Source organism: Notolepis coatsorum (genome assembly GCF_963971535.1).
Source record: "Notolepis coatsorum genome assembly, chromosome: 20".
NCBI lineage: Eukaryota > Metazoa > Chordata > Actinopteri > Aulopiformes > Paralepididae > Notolepis > Notolepis coatsorum.
The window spans coordinates 12,532,505-12,552,444 of record NC_140184.1 but is presented as its reverse complement, the minus strand read 5'-3'; the positions used below and the strand labels follow the sequence as shown (position 1 = coordinate 12,552,444).

Sequence of the window (19,940 nt, the reverse complement as noted above, 5' to 3'; positions counted from 1 at the left end):
CTTAGAGCCACCTTTGGCTGGAGCTGGCGAGGGTGCCGGAACAGAAGAGGATTCCCCTGCTCACGGCCCCCTTCCGATGCTGGGCTGTTCGGGTCGGCCATGCAACAGATGACGGCTGCCTGCAGAGAGATGGAGGAGGAGCGCTCTGTGCTCCAACCCCATTTCCCCCGACCCGATGCCACCGGTGATGGCCGATGAAAACAACGCCAGTAGAGGACCGCAACCGTTGCCTCCGCCACCACCGCCGCCACTGCTGGGCCTTCGTCAAAGAAGGCCAGGAGTGGAGGCAGTGCCTTGTCCGCCGCAGCCAGCCGCCCCACGCCCGGAGGTGACGGTAGGGATCGACGTGACCAGGTTTCCCAGAACCGTCCCTCCGGGCCGGCTCCCTGTGGGGGCAAGTACCGCGCTGCACGCGGCAGGCGCCGCTAGTGACTCCCCGTTTACCCCTGTCCCCTTCCCCTCCTCAACATATAATTTTGTTACTAAATAAAAGGTCCCTCCTGGTGGGGAACTGTTTTTTGTTACAAACTGTGTGTTTATTCACTGTTATATATTGGGGATACGATGTGTAAACCCTCACCTAGCTGTGGGGTTGTGTGTTTGTTTAGGAGAGTAGGACAGTTTCTTGTAAATTGTTCTGGTCGCTATATATATGTGTGCTTGGCAAGGCCTGTGGCTAGCACTCGGTCGAAAGACTTGTCTTCCCTCATCATGAAGAAGACTGTGTTGTTCTTGCAATGGTAAACTTTACCGTTTTTTATCTGAGGGGGTTGTGTGTATTCTGTTACATTGGAAACATGGCATCGAGTCCACAACTTGGTTAGAATGTTGCCTACAGAAGTGCTCATATATGTAGCTTGTACCAAGGTCTTTGACCCTCTCTTTAAACGTCTGTGTTTTTCTTTAGACATAAACACGGGTGACGTGTTTCGCACATGAGCCTAAAGCCTTGTATATAAAACCTGTTCGTAAACGGGTTGTCGTCTGGCTGGCGTGCATTTGGTTTAGCTTATCCTAGTGGATATACGCTTTTCATGTAGCATGCTAGGTACACGGTATCATCGCTGCTTGTTGTTTTTCATTGTATCCGGGGTGTGGGGTCATGAGGGGGTGATAAACCCTCTTTCCCCTTTTTTCTGATTGGTCAGCGGGTTGGACCTCCTGTCCTTCGGGCTTCCTGTCACGCTGTTGGGTCAGCGCGTCACAGGGTAGGGAGAGGGGGGGGAGGGAGTTCCCTGGTCCCACGCCATATTTGGGCAGGTGGGTCACGGAATTCCCCCCGCCATAGAGTACGTCACTGGGCGCGTTTCTATTGGTTGTGAGACTTCCGTGAGTTCTTTTCAGGCTCCATGTTGTGGACCTCTGTTATTGTCAAGATGAGTTATGCGTGAGAACTTAAAAATAAGCTTTCTGCTCTGCGCTCTGTTGCATATGTCTTGAGCTTTTGGTCACGTAGCTCAATGTTACATAATCTTTTCAATTATTACTCACGTGAGAAGTCTCTGGGGGTTCCCTGTCTCCTCTCTTTTAGACAGAGCAGGGTTGACAGGGGTGTTTTCCCTCGGACGCGTCTTATGGGACCCATATCTGTGTCTCTTGGCCAGCTTCCTGCCGCTCTCCCAGGCGGCTTGGAGGGAACGTTAAATCTGGGTTCTTGTTAGAATTACCATTGATATGTTTTGGGTCTCGACGTGTACATAGTGCTGGCCCTGGGTGCTTCTGTGTGGAACCACGCATGGGCTTGCACGCCTTGGTTGCTCATCATGGAAACTGCGTTTTTTATGGGGCAACTAGGATGGAGTTTGTCTCTTCCGAGCGCCAGTGTACTAGGTTAGTCTCGATGAATTCTCGTTCATCTCTGGGGGGAGATAACGGAATAGATCAAAGCATTGGCAGAGGGGTCTCACGCCCTTGGGGTGGGCCACCGGGTGCAGCGCTTTTATGTTCTGACCGTCTTGGTGCACCCTCTGTGATGTTTCAGATCAACACGCGTACCTACCCCCCTCTTAGGACTGGATGGTGGCGTGATTAGGACACGGGACTGGTTCTGGTCGCGCCGCACCAGGTCAGTTAACCCGTTGTCCGCCGGGGCGCAGATCTGCTGTTCTGGTACCCTGAAGGACTTTTTCGGGGGGAAAATGCCGGGTTGGCCCGGGCGTTGCAGGGGTTGATGTTATGGAGGTGTTCGTGGTTATGTCACTGCGTATTATCCTTCACTGTTGCTTGGTCCATATTGTGTTGTACCTTGCGCTGTGCTAAAGGAGCCTGGTCCTTCTCCATTCTTTTTTCGCCCCTCTCTCCTGCTTGGCGGGGCTGGGAGGGGGCTGTCGAGGTGGTTCATTGTACCCCTCTGGCATCCCTGTGTACGTCCTGGTCCGCCGGGCCCAGGTCCGGACTCGTTCTCGTCGACCTGTTTGCCTGGGTTAACCCCTTCTTGAGAACTGAAACACTTGTACTGCTGTATAGCCGGTATATACCCGCAGTTGTGTTTCTGAGTTTTTTTTCTTGGGGGGGTTATAGGAACACCGCCTCCTGTTAAACTAAACATAGGGTGGTGGTTGGTTTCCAGGTGTGTTGGTAGCGGAGTCGACTCTCGGGTTAGGCCGGGCTTGACCCCGTCTGCCTGCGAGTGTGCCCCCGCACCTTTCATGATGTCTGCCAATCGTGTCAGCCTTCTCTGCCTCGGCCTCTCTAGAGGGTCGGTTTTTTTTTGTGGAGGCTGCGACATGGTGCACAGCATACCGAACGCCCCTTTTGCCGGGGTGCTGTTTTCAGCAGACCCCTTAGGCGCCTGTCTAGTCCGCAGTGCTCCAGGCACAGGTCGAGTTCTTTTGACCTGTTGCCTGGATTGAGGGATCAACCTCTTTGGGGGTTGTCTCCCCGGTGCGCTGCCTGGTCCCGCTGTGTTGTGGGGGTGTAACCCCGTTATTTTTGGGTCGCGGCCTGAAAAGTTTGGGAACTCCTGGGCTAGGGGACACAAATTCAGCCTGAGACGTTCAGAGTCACTCCGGCCTGCGCGCACACACACTATTGTCACCTATGTGTGTCGTTGCACTCTGGGTAGTGTATCTGTAGTAGAGCGCTGTGTAGGCTACATCATCTCGACGGACTGTTTCTGTGCGAGCAAGCATGCATAGTATACTATGGAATTTAATCCTGCCGGCGCCACTGCCGTCCCACACACCGGCCCACATTAGTGGCCCACACACCGGCCCACATTAGTGGCCCACACACCGACTCACACACTGGCCCACACACCGGCCCACATTAGTGGCCCACACACCGACTCACACACTGGCCCACACACTGGCCCACACACCGGCCCACATTAGTGGCCCACACACCGACTCACACTGGCCCACACCGGCCCGCCGTACAGACCATGTAGCCTGGGAAATCACTGAAATCACTGCAAGAGCTAGTAGGCTATTTTTAAGCATCTTTCTGTGGCAATTTTCATTTTTACATCTAACTTTTTCAGCCCTACCAAAGTGGGCCGATCGGAGTGGACTAAATGGGCCAGTCGAACCCCCCCATCAAAAAAAAAATTACAAAAAAAAATAAAAATTAGACTCAGTGACATCTCCCTCTCTCTCTCTCCCTCTCTTTCTCTCCCTCTCTCTCTCTCTCGAACGCAGTGAGCGCTCCGTAATATGATCATGATCATTATGATCGACTGGAATAAAAAATTATAATAGGTTTACTACTTACATACTGTAGTTGTCTCCTTAATACTGTAGTTGTTCATTAATGTTACCTAAATGTCATAAGTGAATTATATAGAAACAACTCACCAAAATTGACTATTGCACAACTGATTTGACAAAAAAAATCCACCAAGGGGGGGGGGGCCCCCCTTTACCCCCCGCCCCCTCCCTTGCCTGACCGCCTGTATCAGTTCCGCAACCGTTTCCATTTCCGGGGTAGGCCTGATTGGCCGAGACGGCCACGTGACGCGCGTGGCACGCCCCCGCGGCAGCAAGTAAGCGTTTCTCCCGGTACATTCTGAAGAGCACACCGCTGTATGTTGGAGAACCAGCGGTCTTCCGCTCCTCCTCACTCGAGTGAGAGCAAAGCCGATGCCGCTCGCGTGAGCATATTCTCTCCGCTGGTGATCGCAGCACGGAGGGTCGCGGACCAGCCTGGCAGCATAGCTATAAAGACATATTCATAATCCAACATATGTGTAAAGAAACAACATATTCCGATTCGAAGGACTCCCATCTCCTCCTCGCGTCTCACACAGGGCTGAGCTGTGCACGGCTTTGCTCTCACTCGAGTGAGGAGGAGCGGAAGACCGCTGGTTCTCCAACATACAGCGGTGTGCTCTTCAGAATGTCCCGGGAGAAACGTTTACTGTACCCCGCAGACATAATAAGCATATAAGCAGTGCTTACTAACGTTATTAGTTATGTTATTTCTGACCGAATTAGTCATTCATTTGTCTAGCACAGTCTCTAACAGTGTAACAGTAAGAAGCATTTTGGATAAAAGTATTCTGTACTTCTGTATGACAACAATGTATGCCTTTCAAATGATAAATGATAAATGATTAAATGATACACAGCGAAATCTACGCTCTCGCCTCATCCTGCTTTCGCCAACGGCAGCGATGTGAAAGGCGAGGCGAACTCCAGCAGTAGGGCGCTTGCTGCCGCGGGGGCGTGCCACGCGCGTCACGTGGCCGTCTCGGCCAATCAGGCCTACCCCGGAAATGGAAATGGTTGCGGAACTGATACAGGCTGCCTGACCATGGCATTTAGTGAAATTATGCTACTGCTCTAGGGGCTGAGCCCCCCTAAAGGGCTGATGCTAGAACCGCCCCTGCCTTGACGTGAGGTAGGCGACAGCTGCCTACTTAACAACAGGCTGCCTACTGGTAAATGTAGTTCTTTTTTTACGACAAATTAAAAACCTTATAACTACATTTATTTCAACCAAAAATGCTTAAACAATAATGTTAGTGGTAGAAGGGAACTAATTTTGTGCAAAAATGGAAAGCTTGCCAATGTTCATGCGGCAGAATTGTTACAATAGCCGATACTCCATTTTCGCAATGATAAATCCCTATACGGGTGGAACAACCAGTGACGTCAGACTACACCACCCTATATTGGCCGCACAGACCATAGATGGCACAGACCACAAGAAGCACAAAATGGGTTTTACTCATGCATGGCTCAACTTACCCTTTGGCTAGTAGAGTCAATGTACCCCTAACCTAACATGGAGCAAGTTGAGCCAGTGGACCACTTAATCTTTTTTTAAGAAGTTCAATTTGCATACCCCTTTGTGCAGAATGCATTCTTATAATTGAAATGTCTAGTAAACATCCTGAAATATGAGTAGATGCACTTATTCTACTTGTGTCTAATTTTTCCTTGATGAGAGAAGCCTATGACATAACTCATTTTACCTAACCCCACTCTCTCCTGGATGAATGAATGAATGAAAACTTTATTTAACAGATTGCAGAATGGGTACAATACAGTACGGCTCAATACATACAATTGTTAAGGGGATGCAGACCTGAGAAAGACGTTTGTCTTGTTTCCATCAGGGTCCTACTTCTTGTATCACGAGAAGGCTGGCCAAGCTGGTCGCACCAGACAATTTGAGGCTATAGAGTCAAACGTGAGTGGTGTGGTGGTGGTTGCAATTTGTTCTGCAAATGCTCCAGGAACTTAATCGATAGCAAAATGGCACATTGTCGCTTTAAGAAAGTGACACAAAGTGGCACAAGCTGTACTAGCTAAGACATGTGTTACTGAACACACACCTTAAATACAATGTTTTGCCGAACACATCAATCATATCCGAGATTAAAAAAAAAAAAAAACTCTGTCACTTTGGGTGACGACGCAGTGGTATCTTTCTGACTTGGAGGTCAATCGGGGAAACTTCTCATTTCCCATTTTGTCCTGAACACACTCTGAATTGTAGCGTATATTGCCATAGAATTAGAATGTAAAGAAATGACCACTCGATTCTCCCCGGGGTTAGATATGTATTAACGACCTTTCCATGGTGAAGCATCAACTTTATGGGGTCGCATCATGCACTGTGCCAAATGATCGTTTCCATGACAACTTTACCAGCCATCCTCTAGTGTGGGCGATCGCTCTATTTGAATGGGCTGCTCAACCCGTTCTATCCATTCTAACTCTGTGTTTCTGACTCTGCGTCTTTCTGTGTCAGCCAGGCCAGCAGCACGGATCTCTCCTACCTAGATGACCAAACTAGCAACAAGCTATAGCTACAGCTACAGCAGCTACCACACTGCGTTATGTTGTGCATGTGCTGGGGGGCCACGGAAACAACTGTGTAGAGAAACATCTCGTCTCTCGTTTCAGTGCAGCGTCTCGATCTCGACGAGCGGAGCTTCGAGTCATCATCACCGGGTGTCGCCTGTGGCTTTGACGTTTTGACCGATCACAATACATCGCAATAACAAGCGATGGACTCGGACGAGGGTTACAACTATGAATTCGACGACGAGGAGGAGGAATGCAGCGAAGACAGCGCCGATCCGGACGAGGATCTCGACGACGACGTGGAGGTGGAGATGGCCGACCCGGTGCTGGCCGTGGAGGTGGAGAGCGGAGGCGGAGGAGGCGGCGGCGGCGGCCCGGGGCAGGAGGAGGAGGACTACCGCTTCGAGGTGCTGACCGCCGAGCAGATCCTCCAGCATATGGTGGAGTGTATCCGGGAGGTCAACGAGGTCATCCAGGTGAGATGGTGTTGGTTTGTGTGTCGGGGCGGCACGTCGAGGAAACACCGCGGATGTCTCGCCGGGTTTAGGCCGCAGCGGCGGGGGTCGAGATGTAAACAAGTGGCGAAGTGAGGGGGAAACACGGCCAACTAACCGGTTAGATGGTAACAGAGACAGACCACCGGGGAGGACATTGTTATTATGTATAATAATCAAGAACATGACCAAGTAGTGCGCTGTTGGTTAAAACGTTAACGAGAACAGCTAATGCTAAGCTAGCAGATAGTTTGCTAACATTATATACACAAGCTTCCCAACATTAATGTCCCTTAAGTGTAACGTTAGCGTGGAATACTGTATTTGGTGTGAACAAGGCCAGGGCTTGATTGTTATTTGTAGTTATAGCTAACGTCACCACCAGACTTTATAAGCTCAAGCTAACTTGTTATTAACAGTTTCAGTTTTAATAAGTTCGCTGGGAGGACAGGTGTGTTGTTGGGAGAGAATAATAACAAACCACGACCATTATTAGCAAGATTTGCTTTGTTGTTCGGGGAGTGTATTAATAACCTAGTGGATCATAAAAACCACTAGTCTGTCCACCTGTAACTGTTTTATGGTGATGTGATGATCCTTTGGCCAGACAGTGGACGTTACACGGCACTGCTAATGAGCTAACGTTGTTGTACATGTTGTCGGCTAATAACGTTAACGTTTGACAAGGTGTTGGTTGCTTATTTCTCAGATTGAATAGGCGAGCTAAATTGGCTAGCGACTAACGTTACACAATTTTGCAATTTTGCCTGAGTCACCGACACACAGCCACTATAAGCAGCTAGTTAATAACTCTAGGTAGGTTACATCGGAAAGGAGGCCTGAAACAACATGGCCGATTTCTAGCCTGGGGGGGGGGGGGGTTGATTATTCAATCGTGGTCTCTTAAATATTCAAACGAACAGACACACTGTATCACAAACAGTACTGTATTTGTAAATCTGGTATGTCATAAATGTATAGATGTAGCAGTACTGTCTATCTGCTGTATGTCATATGTTATGATGAATTGAAAATGGGGGACCCTGATGTAAACAAGACGAAAGTCTTTCTCTGGTCTTCATCCCCTTAACAATTGTGTGTATTGAGCTGTACTGTATTGTACCCATTCTGCAATCTGTTAATACAGTTTTCATTCAATCAATCACACAAATAAGCTTTTTTGCCAAATAAATGGGAAATGTCTAAGCCGATACCATTACTACAAATGTAATACTACTGACTTGTCAATGTGATACATTTTTAGTCTCTCAACTTGGAACATATCCAAGTGTTTTTGTTTACATACTGACTTTATTAACATCCTGCTGTTTAGAACCCTGCTACTATCACGAGAATACTCCTTAGTCACTTCAACTGGGACAAAGAGAAACTGATGGAAAGGTTAGTTCTGACATTGGTCCAGTTTCTTGCAACCTCGAACTTTAACCTTTGCCATACATTTTTGAAGGGATCATCATTCTTATGGAATGAAGTTTCCTCTAGAAGTGCACGGATAACATTATTTGCCTGCCTGGTACAATAGCTAAATTATGTGTTCTCATTTTCAAGACACTTTCACTCATAAAGATCTTTAACTGTTTGTTAAAACTAGCATTATGATTAAAAAAATCGTATTGAAGGCATAGAATTATACTTATAGAAAATGCCCTGAACCGATGTAATATCATAATCGTGTGCAGTTTATCTAAGATGACAGTTATAGAATGTTGATTGTTGATAATGTTGCCATGGAAAAAATCAGTAGTTTATGTGGATGGTGTTTTATGCAACTCTGAAATGTAGTCGTAAATGTAGTATTCACCCTATTGCTTCTATTGAGGATATTCACACAGTGGCCATTTTGCTATTATGTCATACTCGGGTTGGGAAATCTGTTCCATCCGGGTTGAACAACAAACAGGAAGAACTACTATATAAAGTTAATATTTTCATTTTAACACAGTAACCTCAATCTGTCGTCATATGTACAATCAGTTTCCACTGTATTTATAAATACAAACAGGACTGTTTTGATAGAGAAGCTAACGTTTGCTAACTGTTAGCTAGTGAGCATCTGCCATCTTGGCTAACTAGACATGTACAATGTTCAATTAAACTCAATTAAACTTAACACTTTGAGTGCCGGGACACGTCTTTTCACGTCTTTGCTGGCCATGCTAAAGTTGCCGGGGGACGCTGTACAGCGTCCTTATATCAATATTTCAAAAATCTGCGATCGGATTCATAATGTCCCTCCGCTGGCCTGAGATCCACCAGCAGGACCCACTGAGCTCTCTGGCGGTTCAGGAGCGCCATCTGGTGGCCGATCGGCGCAATCGCCAAAACAGGATGTTGAATAGAGGTTGTCATGACGACCGTAGTACTTCCGGGCGCTCGCTATGGTTCATGTGACTCTGGCTCGTCACGCTACACGGTGATCGATTGCCAATAACTCGATAAACAACATGATTTGGACGTATATACCATTATACAAGCTGGAGATGGACCGGGTAAAAATATATCCCATAATGATAAAATTTCTACTCGCCGCTGATCGCCCAACGGCGCGCGGAGACTGGGGTGAGTTTCAGCGTGTAACGTTACCTTCTTCGATAATAACTGATATTATCAACATTTGACCCACATTAGATGATTGGTATAACGCTGCCCACGGAATTATAAACGCCCCCAACATCAGATGACGTGTAGTAACTTCTAGAAGTACGTCTAGTTGGAATTTTTTATATCGCGCTGATTGCCATCAAACTGTATTTCATCATCAATATAATGCATTTGGGGCTATATATCACGTTCTGGAGAAAGCTGCAGAAAGAGATGAAAACATACTTATACATTAGACCATACTTTACTATGAATATGTGAATGAAAAAGTTTAACGTTGCTACACAATGAACAATACATATAGGACTTTGAATGGGCCCTAATAATGGCAATGTAGCAATAGAATTTAAAAAGTTATAGCCCTGCAAAGAAGGGGACTTTCTCCATAGACAAATAGCGCTGGCAATCTATGCCGGTATATCATTAATTTAACCTTAGGCAACCAAAGTGTTAATGTCATATCAAGTGGACAAACTGAAACCATATGTGTTGAAAATTGTTATTTATGAACTGATTGTACATACAAGGACAGATTGAGGTTACCATTTTGAAATGCAAATATGAACTTAGTATATAGTTAGTTTATCACATTAGTTTCAAGGGTAGGAACAGATTTGACCCCCGAACAAGGTCGGGACCACAATAGAACATCTGCTTCCTGAGTCTCATGTGTTCCACTCCACCTAGTCTTTAATTCCAGAAAGTTCTTTGACTGCCATCTGTATCAGTTAAATAGTCTTTGAGAATGTTGCATTGAATAGGGATGTCGATTCTTTCTTTTCAAATTAATTACCAGGTATTTGTGTCTTACCAAGGACAGTGCTTTGTTGGGGGGGGGGGGGGTCAATACAACAGCACTAGGCTTATCTTATTATCAGTGCACCTCTTTAATTGTCACAGTCTGTTTTACATAATAGAGGAACATGATGCATTTCAATCTCATTATTTCTCCACACCCATTTAGCTATTTCAACAATGGTATTGTTTTTGCCTCCCAGGTATTTCGATGGGAACCTTGATAAATTGTTCTCTGAATGCCACGTCGTCAATCCGAGCAAGAAAATGAGGACGCGACCGGTGAACACCCGGTCTTCAGCTCAGGACATGCCCTGTCAGATCTGCTATCTGAACTACCCAAACTCGGTCAGTAGCACGGGGCGGGGGGGGGGTGGCTGGAGTAGAGCTTTGATCCGGCAAAAATCCCACCGACCCTAAATTAACCTGCGTAGGTTCCGCCTGAACCACAACAGCGGTTTTGGGCCTGTGCCCAAATAAAAATCAGAATTTCTGCTATAAAAAGTATATATATATTTTAAAAGGTTAAAGCGAGGCTGCCGTTGTGGTGCCCAGTGGCTAAGCACACGTCCACTGAGTCAGCGGTTCATATATACCAACTCAACCCGTTTTTCAAGCCTGGGGGAATTTGGAGAAATTACAGGCTAGGCCCAATCGGGGTTCTGGCAGACAATCAAAGCTCTACACCGGAGGTGGAGGGATTTATCTTGTAATTCCTTAATTTAATTCTCATGTGTTTTGTAAAAAAGGAAAAAAAAGTATATACTTTCATAATGTTGCCATCTAGTTAACGACCACTTCTAGCAGTGATACATAGAATGGAATTCAGTCTGTTGTATCTAAACTGCCCACCTTTTCCCACAGTACTTCACTGGGTTGGAGTGTGGACACAAGTTCTGCATGCAGTGCTGGGGGGACTACCTTACTACCAAAATCATCGAGGAGGGCATGGGACAGGTAGGCACACTGTTACTAAACTATACTTTGAGATGTTTTGCACCCAGGTCCAGCAAGTGGCAGCAGTGATATTGAACGAATTTGGATACAAAATGTTCTCATCTTAATAACATGGAATTTAGTGGCCAAACCTCCAGTACCTGGGTGCTGCAGCTGGTTAGACTACCTTGAGTGGAAAAAACAATCACACATCAAGACAAAGCTTTTAGTTAATTTACACTGGCGGCTAGGTAACTAGTAAATTACATTAGGTAAACTACAAGCTTAGCCTATTAGCTGCACAAGCTAAACTTGTTCACTAAGCTGCAGCGTCTCGAAAACATGAACACTAGGATTGAGTACCGAACTCTGTACTTTTAAGGGTACAGACTGAATTATGTTGGTACTACAAGAGTACCAATTCACGCTAGATCGATTGGTGCCAAATTTCGGTACCTTGAGAGCAGGTAGATTAAGAATTCCAATGATGCGCAATTGTCATTTCATAATGCACACAAACCTTAAATTTGCAAACCTTAAAACACAAACCTTAAAAACCCTGTGACGACTCCTCTCGTGAGTTACGCTGTTTCTATGTGAACCGGTGCCACTCCAACAGCCACACGAGCAACGGGTCCAATGCGTCTAAAAGGCTTTGCATCATCTCGCCATCCCTGTATGCCCAAGTCACAGTGAAAACCTAAACTAACGTTAGCTGCTAATGTGAACTAAGCTGGTCTCAACACAGTGGAGCAGCCCTCTGGACCAGTTAAAACAGTTAAACTGACCCTGGAGCTGCTCACAGTGGGGCAGCCCTCTGGACAAAGTTTAAGTTTAGTTTTTGCGGAGCTCAAAGTGAGGAATGGGAGGGGCTGAGCCCATTTCTCTCTTTCTCTCTCTCTTTCCCTCTCTCCTCTCTCTCTCTTCTCTCTCTCTCTCTCTCTCTCTCTCTCTCTCTCTCTCTGTGCATGTCTCTGTAGATGTGCAATGATTAAGTAGCCAAACGTTACACTCTAAAAACTTCACAAGCTAACGTATTCTAGAATCATCAAGTCTACTATAAGCCATTCTTTGGAAAGACCAGATGAGGTCAGAGGAGTTTGATAGTATTTACTAAGGATTGCCAGATAATGTTGATATTTAAGCATTTAAAAACATAATACATAATAAATGTATACATAATCATGCAATGTAGAAAATAAATCTATATTATAGGGACAGGTTTGGGAGGGATTTTATTTTGTGTGGTAAATAACGCGTAAAAAACAATGTTCTAAATAAATCACAATGTTGAAATTGAGAAATTTTTACTTTTCTTTTTACAACTGAAATAAATGTTTTGTTATTAGAATAAGTACAGATAACATAAAAAAAAAAGGCTACCGTTGGGTACCGGTATCTATCTATCGTTTCAAATGTGAACGGTACCCAACCCAAATGAACACTCATTGCCTTTCTCTGCATAGTCAGAAAGTAGCCTCTATCATGGTATGTTTGCAAGAGTGAGACGAGTTACAGCACAGGTAAATAATAATAAAGGAAAACTGTTCAAACAGGAATACAAGACTTTAATGTACTGGTTGTCAACCAGTGGTTGAAGCATCATTTAGCATAACCTAACAAAAAAAATATTGCACTTCTCAATTCCCTCCATTTTACAAAAACATGTTTGATTTTTATCCTGTGTCTTAATTTGTCGCGCTTTCATCGGTTCTCCGTTCTCCTGTCCTTTTGTAATTTTCACTTTGGTTGACATGCTCCTGTGTTCCATCATTGTAAACACTCTGGGGCGATTATTGCTCACCTAGCACAGTTTTCCAAGCAGCCGAGTGTGGCAAGAAAAAATAAATGTAGGTGGCAACGGCAGATTATAACTGCTGTAGCGAGAAGATGCAGAGCCACGACCCTAAAGCCCTTTTCGGACATGCACCCGGGATTAGGGATGGGTACCTTTCACATTTGAACCGATACGGTACCGGTACCTGTGAATCGATACCGGTACCCAACGGTACCTTTTTTCGGTACTTTAGTCTCAACAAATTTAATTTACCTACCTCAGTCGTAAAAAAAAAAATTCAAACTTCAAATAACTACAATTTCGACCGTTTTCGGCTTGCCATTGCTCCGACTGCTTTGTTGTTGAATCAAGTCAAATCCTAGGTAAGCATATATTGTGCGTGTGAACGTTGACATGAAAAGAAAAAAAGGTAAAAAGAAAAAAAAAACGGTATCTCACTTGAATCGATACTCGGTAGTACCGACGTGTTTCGGTTCGGTACCTCAAAAGTACAGAATTCTGTACCCATCCCTACCCGGGATACTGCGCTGAGAATAAGGCACCATGCAATTCTGAGAACACGGCGTGCAATTCTCCGTGGCAGACGTGTTCGAACATATGGAAATACTGCACTTGGTTCAGCTGAGGCGTGGCACCTGGGTAGAGCGACGGCGTGATGCAGAAAGCCTACCTCCTCCGCCTGCACCTGGGTAGAGCGACTGAGTGACGCAGAAAGCCTACCTCCGCCTGCACCTGGGTAGAGCGACGGCGTCACGCAGAAAGCCTACCTCCTCCGCCTGCACCTGGGTAGAGCGACTGAGTGACGCAGAAAGCCTACCTCCGCCTGCACCTGGGTAGAGCGACGGCGTCACGCAGAAAGCCTACCTCCTCCGCCTGCACCTGGGTAGAGCGACGGCGTGATGCAGAAAGCCTACCTCCTCCGCCTGCACCTGGGTAGAGCGACGGCGTGATGCAGAAAGCCTACCTCCGCCTGCACCTGGGTAGAGCGACGGCGTCACGCAGAAAGCCTACCTCCTCCGCCTGCACCTGGGTAGAGCGACTGAGTGACGCAGAAAGCCTACCTCCTCCGCCTGCACCTGGGTAGAGCGACGGCGAGACGCAGAAAGCCTACCTCATCCGCCTGCACCTGGGTAGAGCGACTGAGTGACGCAGAAAGCCTACCTCCTCCGCCTGCACCTGGGTAGAGCGACGGCATGGCGCAGAAAGCCTACCTCCTCCGCCGGCACCTGGGTAGAGCGATGGATGAAATCTTTTTGGATATTGCTAATAAAAGAAATAATGATTAAAACCAGAGTTTTCTCTGGTCTTGGCACTCAACGCATGGCGAGTTAACCCGACTAATCTCGTGGTTGGCACTGAATGGGTTAAGTGTCTCATTAAATACTTGAGCTCAAGCTTGTGTTGATACCGAGTGTCCTCTAAATGCTGAACTGTTCAGCTGAACCAACACTGCTTCTCAGAAAGGTGCTTTTCTGGAAGACTGCGTGTCTGTGGTCCGAAAAGATGGTTCTTAGAGTAGAGAATGAATTTTCACACATTAGGCCTAACAAAATTAATAGTTGGTTTCAGGTTGGTTGTCAGTTTGGCCATGGGTAGGTAGGGAATTTATTTTATTTTATTTTTTTATTTTATTCGTTCCCACGGCGACTATGGATAGGGAATTTCTTTATTTAATTAAAATGTTCACAACAACATGGATGCATGTACTCTGCCAGCATGTTTAATATCCATAATACTAAATGTTTGACAAAGATTTCTATGAAACTTTATTTAAAAAGAAAAAAAAATGATTTTTTTTTTTTTTCTAAAAACTCATAAAATATATTGGGTCGCACCTAAATCGGCAGGGTCGGTCGGCAACCTGAAACCAACTATTAATTTTGTTAGGCCTTACTGTGTGGAGGTGCCAAATGTTGAGGCATGTGTGCTTTATAGTCCAATCCTTGTTTTTGCAAGCTGAAACACATACGTTTAGTAAATGTACTATCTCTATAGACGATTGCGACAGACATCAAGACATTTGCTCAGTGGCTCAGGACGTAGACTGGTCGTCTGGTAATTGGAAGATTCAAGAGTTTATTCATCACATACATACCAGGGCATACAGTGAAATGCGGTTGGCCATGCCCGCTACGATTGTGCAATAAAACAATAGTAATAGTAGTAATAATAATAAGATAACTAGAATAGACATGATAAATGGACATGTTAATAAATAGAAGGTTACTGGTTCGATTCCCGGGCATCGTGTCCAAGTGTCCTTGAGCAAGACACTCGATGAGCAGGTTGGCACCTTGCATGGTTGCCTCCGCCGTCGGTGTGTGAGTGAATGGGTAAAATGTAAAGCGCTTTGGATAAAAGTGCTATAAAATGCACCATTTATCATTCTCTGGATTGAGTGCAACAAGTCACTGTGAGCTGCACTCGCTGAATCTGCGATGTCTTCAAGCATTGAATAAATAGTGCTGTAGTATAATCTCTGAAGTTCTGTTTTTATTTAGCGGACATGTTTGTTTGAAGGCTGTGTTTATATTTCTGCCATTCCAATTTGTTATTCTAAAGCAAACCATGTTGACATACGACATAGAAAGCGAGACGTCTCATTGGGTCAGTGGGAACGCCTTCGCTCACAGTGGGAGAAACCATTTACGTGGGGGTGAGGGGGATATGTAAAAATAGCAGCATTGCTAAAATAACATGGACGAGACGACACACACACACAATGCAAAACCTCCCCCCGTCTAATAATAAAATGCCATGGCCTCCTTGTGTATCTATTGTACAGGGCAGCTGTGGCTCTGCTTAGTACTGATTTCTATATTTTCTTTTTTTTAAGACAATATCCTGTCCCGCCCACAACTGTGATATATTGGTGGATGACAACACAGTAATGTGAGTATACTGCCGGAGGACACTGCTTCGTTAAATTAGTTTTATTGACTCATATAGCGTCGGTTACATTTGCTCTGAAAATAATTGTAATAAAATGTTTCTTACAGGCGGCTGATAACCGATTCAAAAGTGAAGTTGAAGTACCAACACTTGATTACAAATAGTTTCGTAGAGGTAAGATTTCACTTTGAAATATCATTTGGGAATACAACACACCAGAAATGGGTGTTATTTTGCAATTCATAGCTATATTAAATAACGGCATCAAAGCAATAGGAGAGGCCTTGCATGGAATGTCTTATTTAGTTCTCTCTCCTCCAGGATGGCTGCCTGTAACACAACAACCATTATTTTGTGCAAGAGACAACTGTTTCTATGTGCAAAGCAACAGTTGCTATGTGTTGATTTAGGAGAAATATATAAATTAAATCACTATCACAAATCTTGTGTACTATTACTGGATCTTGTAAATAATTCACAGTACAATAGTAATATCAGAATCAGAAAGGTCTTTATTGCCAAGTACGCTTGCACATAAAAGAAATTTGTCTTGGTAATTTGGTGCATCAACATTAACACAATTAAAGTAGAATCAAATTAAATGGAATATATACGCTGAATTACAATAACAATATAATCGAATATTGGACAGGGCTGTACAATTGTGCAGGATTGTAGTAGAATATATACACAAAATTTGAATAGAAATGCATGATGGAATACAATATGTAACAGCTGTGCAATTGTGCCAAAAATCAGTGTCATGTTCACAGTTCTTCTGAGTATATGCAAATATATAGTCCAGGAAGGCTGTGTTAACATTGTGACCGATGCTTATCATGCCAGTCTTTACCAATGTTTTACCTACTCTACCACTACACAGCAACTAGGCATTTTCTTTTGAAAGTGGTTACCAATGGTTACAGGCACCCATCTTGGAAGAAGGAGAACTACACAAACAAACGTCCTTCGATGAGACCGAAGGTTAAACCGACGTCCTGACTGAATTTGGTCGTTAAAGAACACAGGGCGCCTATCGCAAAGAGTAGGGGGTTCTCCGACGTTCCTGGCCAAATTCCCAATCAGGTCTCTGACATCAAGGCCACCTAATTATCCCTCCCCCTTAATTGGCTGATATCAGTCAGTCACCTGAGCCGTTCAGCCATTGTGTAGTGTGATGTGTGCCTGGTGCCAGTGTATGGCAGCCATTGAGCCTGCGTAGCCCAAGGTTGGGTGCTACAATGGTGGTAAAGGAGGCAATTTCCACCCTACATTGTAAAGCACTTTGAGTGTCTAGAAAAGCTCTGTATAAATGCAATTATTGTTCATTCATTCATTCATTCCATGCAAGTGAACAAAATGAACAAAATACCTATTCCAAAATGATTAGATCTTGAAATTGAGTTGCGATGTTATTCTAATCAAAGTTGCTTCCTCTGCTCAAGACGTCATGCGTTGATTGGTTGCATCTCCTCCCCTCCTCTCCTCTTCCCCTCTTTAGTGCAACCGACTGTTGAAATGGTGTCCCGCACCTGACTGCCATCACGTTGTCAAAGTCCAGTATCCCGATGCCAAGCCTGTGAGATGTAAATGTGGACGGCAGTTCTGGTATGGTGACTCATCTCACTGCCTCATCTATGTAGACTTATTCCCACGATCACAACACAACAAACCTTGTTTACTAGTGCGATTTGAATGAAACGCTGTGAAGGTGGGAACGGCAAGCATCCTCGTTATCAAAAGATAAATGTATGGTCATGTGTGTGCAGTTGGGGTGCATTACTTTTTATTCAGCCTTTATTTGACCAGGACGTCACTTTTGAGATAAAAATCTCTTTGTCGGGGGAGACCTGGGCAAGATAGCACACCATTACAAAGTTACATTAAGTTACACAATTGTAAAATAGCATGTTAAAAACAGATGAGGGACAATACATTTTTTTTTAATAATAATAAAAATGAAAGCATGTTAAAAACAGATGAGGGGACAACCAAGCTTTGAATTCCCCCAGGGAGACAACATCATTAATCGCTAGTGTATTCTGAAGGTTATTCCATGACCAGGGCACCATAGGAGACAGCTGCTCTACCAAGTCCTGAGACGATCCTGGGTACCTGGTAGAGCAGCCCTCTAGTGGAGAGAACATTATAACAGCTGGTGGTGAGTGATGGTACCTGGTAGAGCAGCCCTCTAGTGGAGAGAACATTATAACAGCTGGTGGTGAGTGATGGTACCTGGTAGAGCAGCCCTCTAGTGGAGAGAACATTATAACAGCTGGTGGTGAGTGATGGTACCTAGTAGAGCAGCCCTCTAGTGGAGAGAACATTATAACAGCTGGTGGTGAGTGATGGTACCTGGTAGAGCAGCCCTCTAGTGGAGAGAACATTATAACAGCTGGTGGTGAGTGATGGTACCTGGTAGAGCAGCCCTCTAGTGGAGAGAACATTATAACAGCTGGTGGTGAGTGATGGTACCTGGTAGAGCAGCCCTCTAGTGGAGAGAACATTATAACAGCTGGTGGTGAGTGATGGTACCTGGTAGAGCAGCCCTCTAGTGGAGAGAACATTATAACAGCTGGTGGTGAGTGATGGTACCTGGTAGAGCAGCCCTCTAGTGGAGAGAACATTATAACAGCTGGTGGTGAGTGGTGGTACCTGGTAGAGCAGCCCTCTAGTGGAGAGAACATTATAACAGCTGGTGGTGAGTGATGGTACCTAGTAGAGCAGCCCTCTAGTGGAGAGAACATTATAACAGCTGGTGGTGAGTGATGGTACCTGGTAGAGCAGCCCTCTAGTGGAGAGAACATTATAACAGCTGGTGGTGAGTGATGGTACCTGGTAGAGCAGCCCTCTAGTGGAGAGAACATTATAACAGCTGGTGGTGAGTGATGGTACCTGGTAGAGCAGCCCTCTAGTGGAGAGAACATTATAACAGCTGGTGGTGAGTGATGGTACCTGGTAGAGCAGCCCTCTAGTGGAGAGAACATTATAACAGCTGGTGGTGAGTGATGGGAGAGTACACAGATATACAGGGTGTTTACCCAGCAGGGCTTTGTAAATAAAAATATAACAACGCTGCCGTCTCCTTGGGCTTATTTCTGGGCGCAAGCATCTTTTGTCAATTGTTCCCAATGAGGACGGAGCGTATGCGGCCGCATGCTGCCGCCTATAGGAAATACGCTGCAGTCGGCTTCTTTTTCCAGCGCCTTTCAGTTTTTTTGTGCGGCCGCACCCAGCGTTTAAAGTTGAAACTTTCTGAACTTTTCAGAGTGATGCGCTGAGCGCATTTTCAGACAACCAATCACAGCCAATCATATCTACCACTCTGTTTGTAACCTGACACCGGAGTTGCCTGCCTGTACCCACAAGAGACAGGAGCAGTATGAGGGCACAAATACACTAACTACACGAATACACTAATAAAAAGCAAAGGGCGAAGTGTGGTGTCAGGCAATAACTATATATATAATTCATATACAATAAAGTGTATTAAAATATGCTATGTGCAAAACCGCGGCAGTAAAATATGATAAAAAGATGGCTGTTGCTAGATTTCTTTCTCTCTGTCATCTCGCTACAAGATGCGCTTCATCCCAAAACTACCGGCGCACTGTCAGCGTTTTTCAGCTGGAAATGTGAGCTAGGTGGACGCATGCCCTTAGGCTTATTAATGGAGACCAAGAAACAAAATCACAAAGTACACAGTGATGTGTACAGAACTGTGATACCGTGTCTATATAACGAAGTGTAAAGGACGCAGCATGCATATAGATAATTCGATTAGATTATATTCAAATGTATTGTCATTATACAGCAAAAGTAGAGTACAACGAAAAGAGGTTTGGCATCCTACCAGATAAGATGAGATATTCCTTTATTGATTGCCTTGGGGGAAATTCAGGGTGCAAATGTAACAGTAAAGTGCAACAGCAATGTACATGTGATTTTAACTGGGTACAAAATATACAAATTAGTACTACTGAGTGTAGTGCTAATCAGATGTATGTACAGTTGTAGGAGTTGTAGTATAATATGTACAGTGATGAAGGTATAAATTCCGTATGGTATTAGTCACACTGTCCAGCAGCATAACTAGTCAGGAGTAGTAGGGCTGGGTGATATGGAAAAAAATCATATCGCGATAACGAT

General features: G+C 45.0%; 1 protein-coding gene across 1 annotated transcript in view; it reads left to right on the top strand.

Moving 5' to 3' along the window:
* Positions 1-6,218: 6,218 nt before the first annotated feature.
* The window catches only part of LOC311247379 (E3 ubiquitin-protein ligase arih1-like), a 34,364-nt gene continuing 20,642 nt past the window's right edge, over positions 6,219-19,940 (top strand). Inside the window, exons 1-7 of the mRNA XM_084337756.1 lie at positions 6,219-6,730; positions 8,082-8,149; positions 10,369-10,513; positions 11,030-11,122; positions 15,736-15,791; positions 15,899-15,965; positions 17,293-17,399. Coding sequence (XP_084193882.1) covers positions 6,458-6,730; positions 8,082-8,149; positions 10,369-10,513; positions 11,030-11,122; positions 15,736-15,791; positions 15,899-15,965; positions 17,293-17,399 — 809 coding nt within the window. The 5' untranslated portion in view covers positions 6,219-6,457. The remainder of the gene's footprint in view (positions 6,731-8,081; positions 8,150-10,368; positions 10,514-11,029; positions 11,123-15,735; positions 15,792-15,898; positions 15,966-17,292; positions 17,400-19,940) is intronic.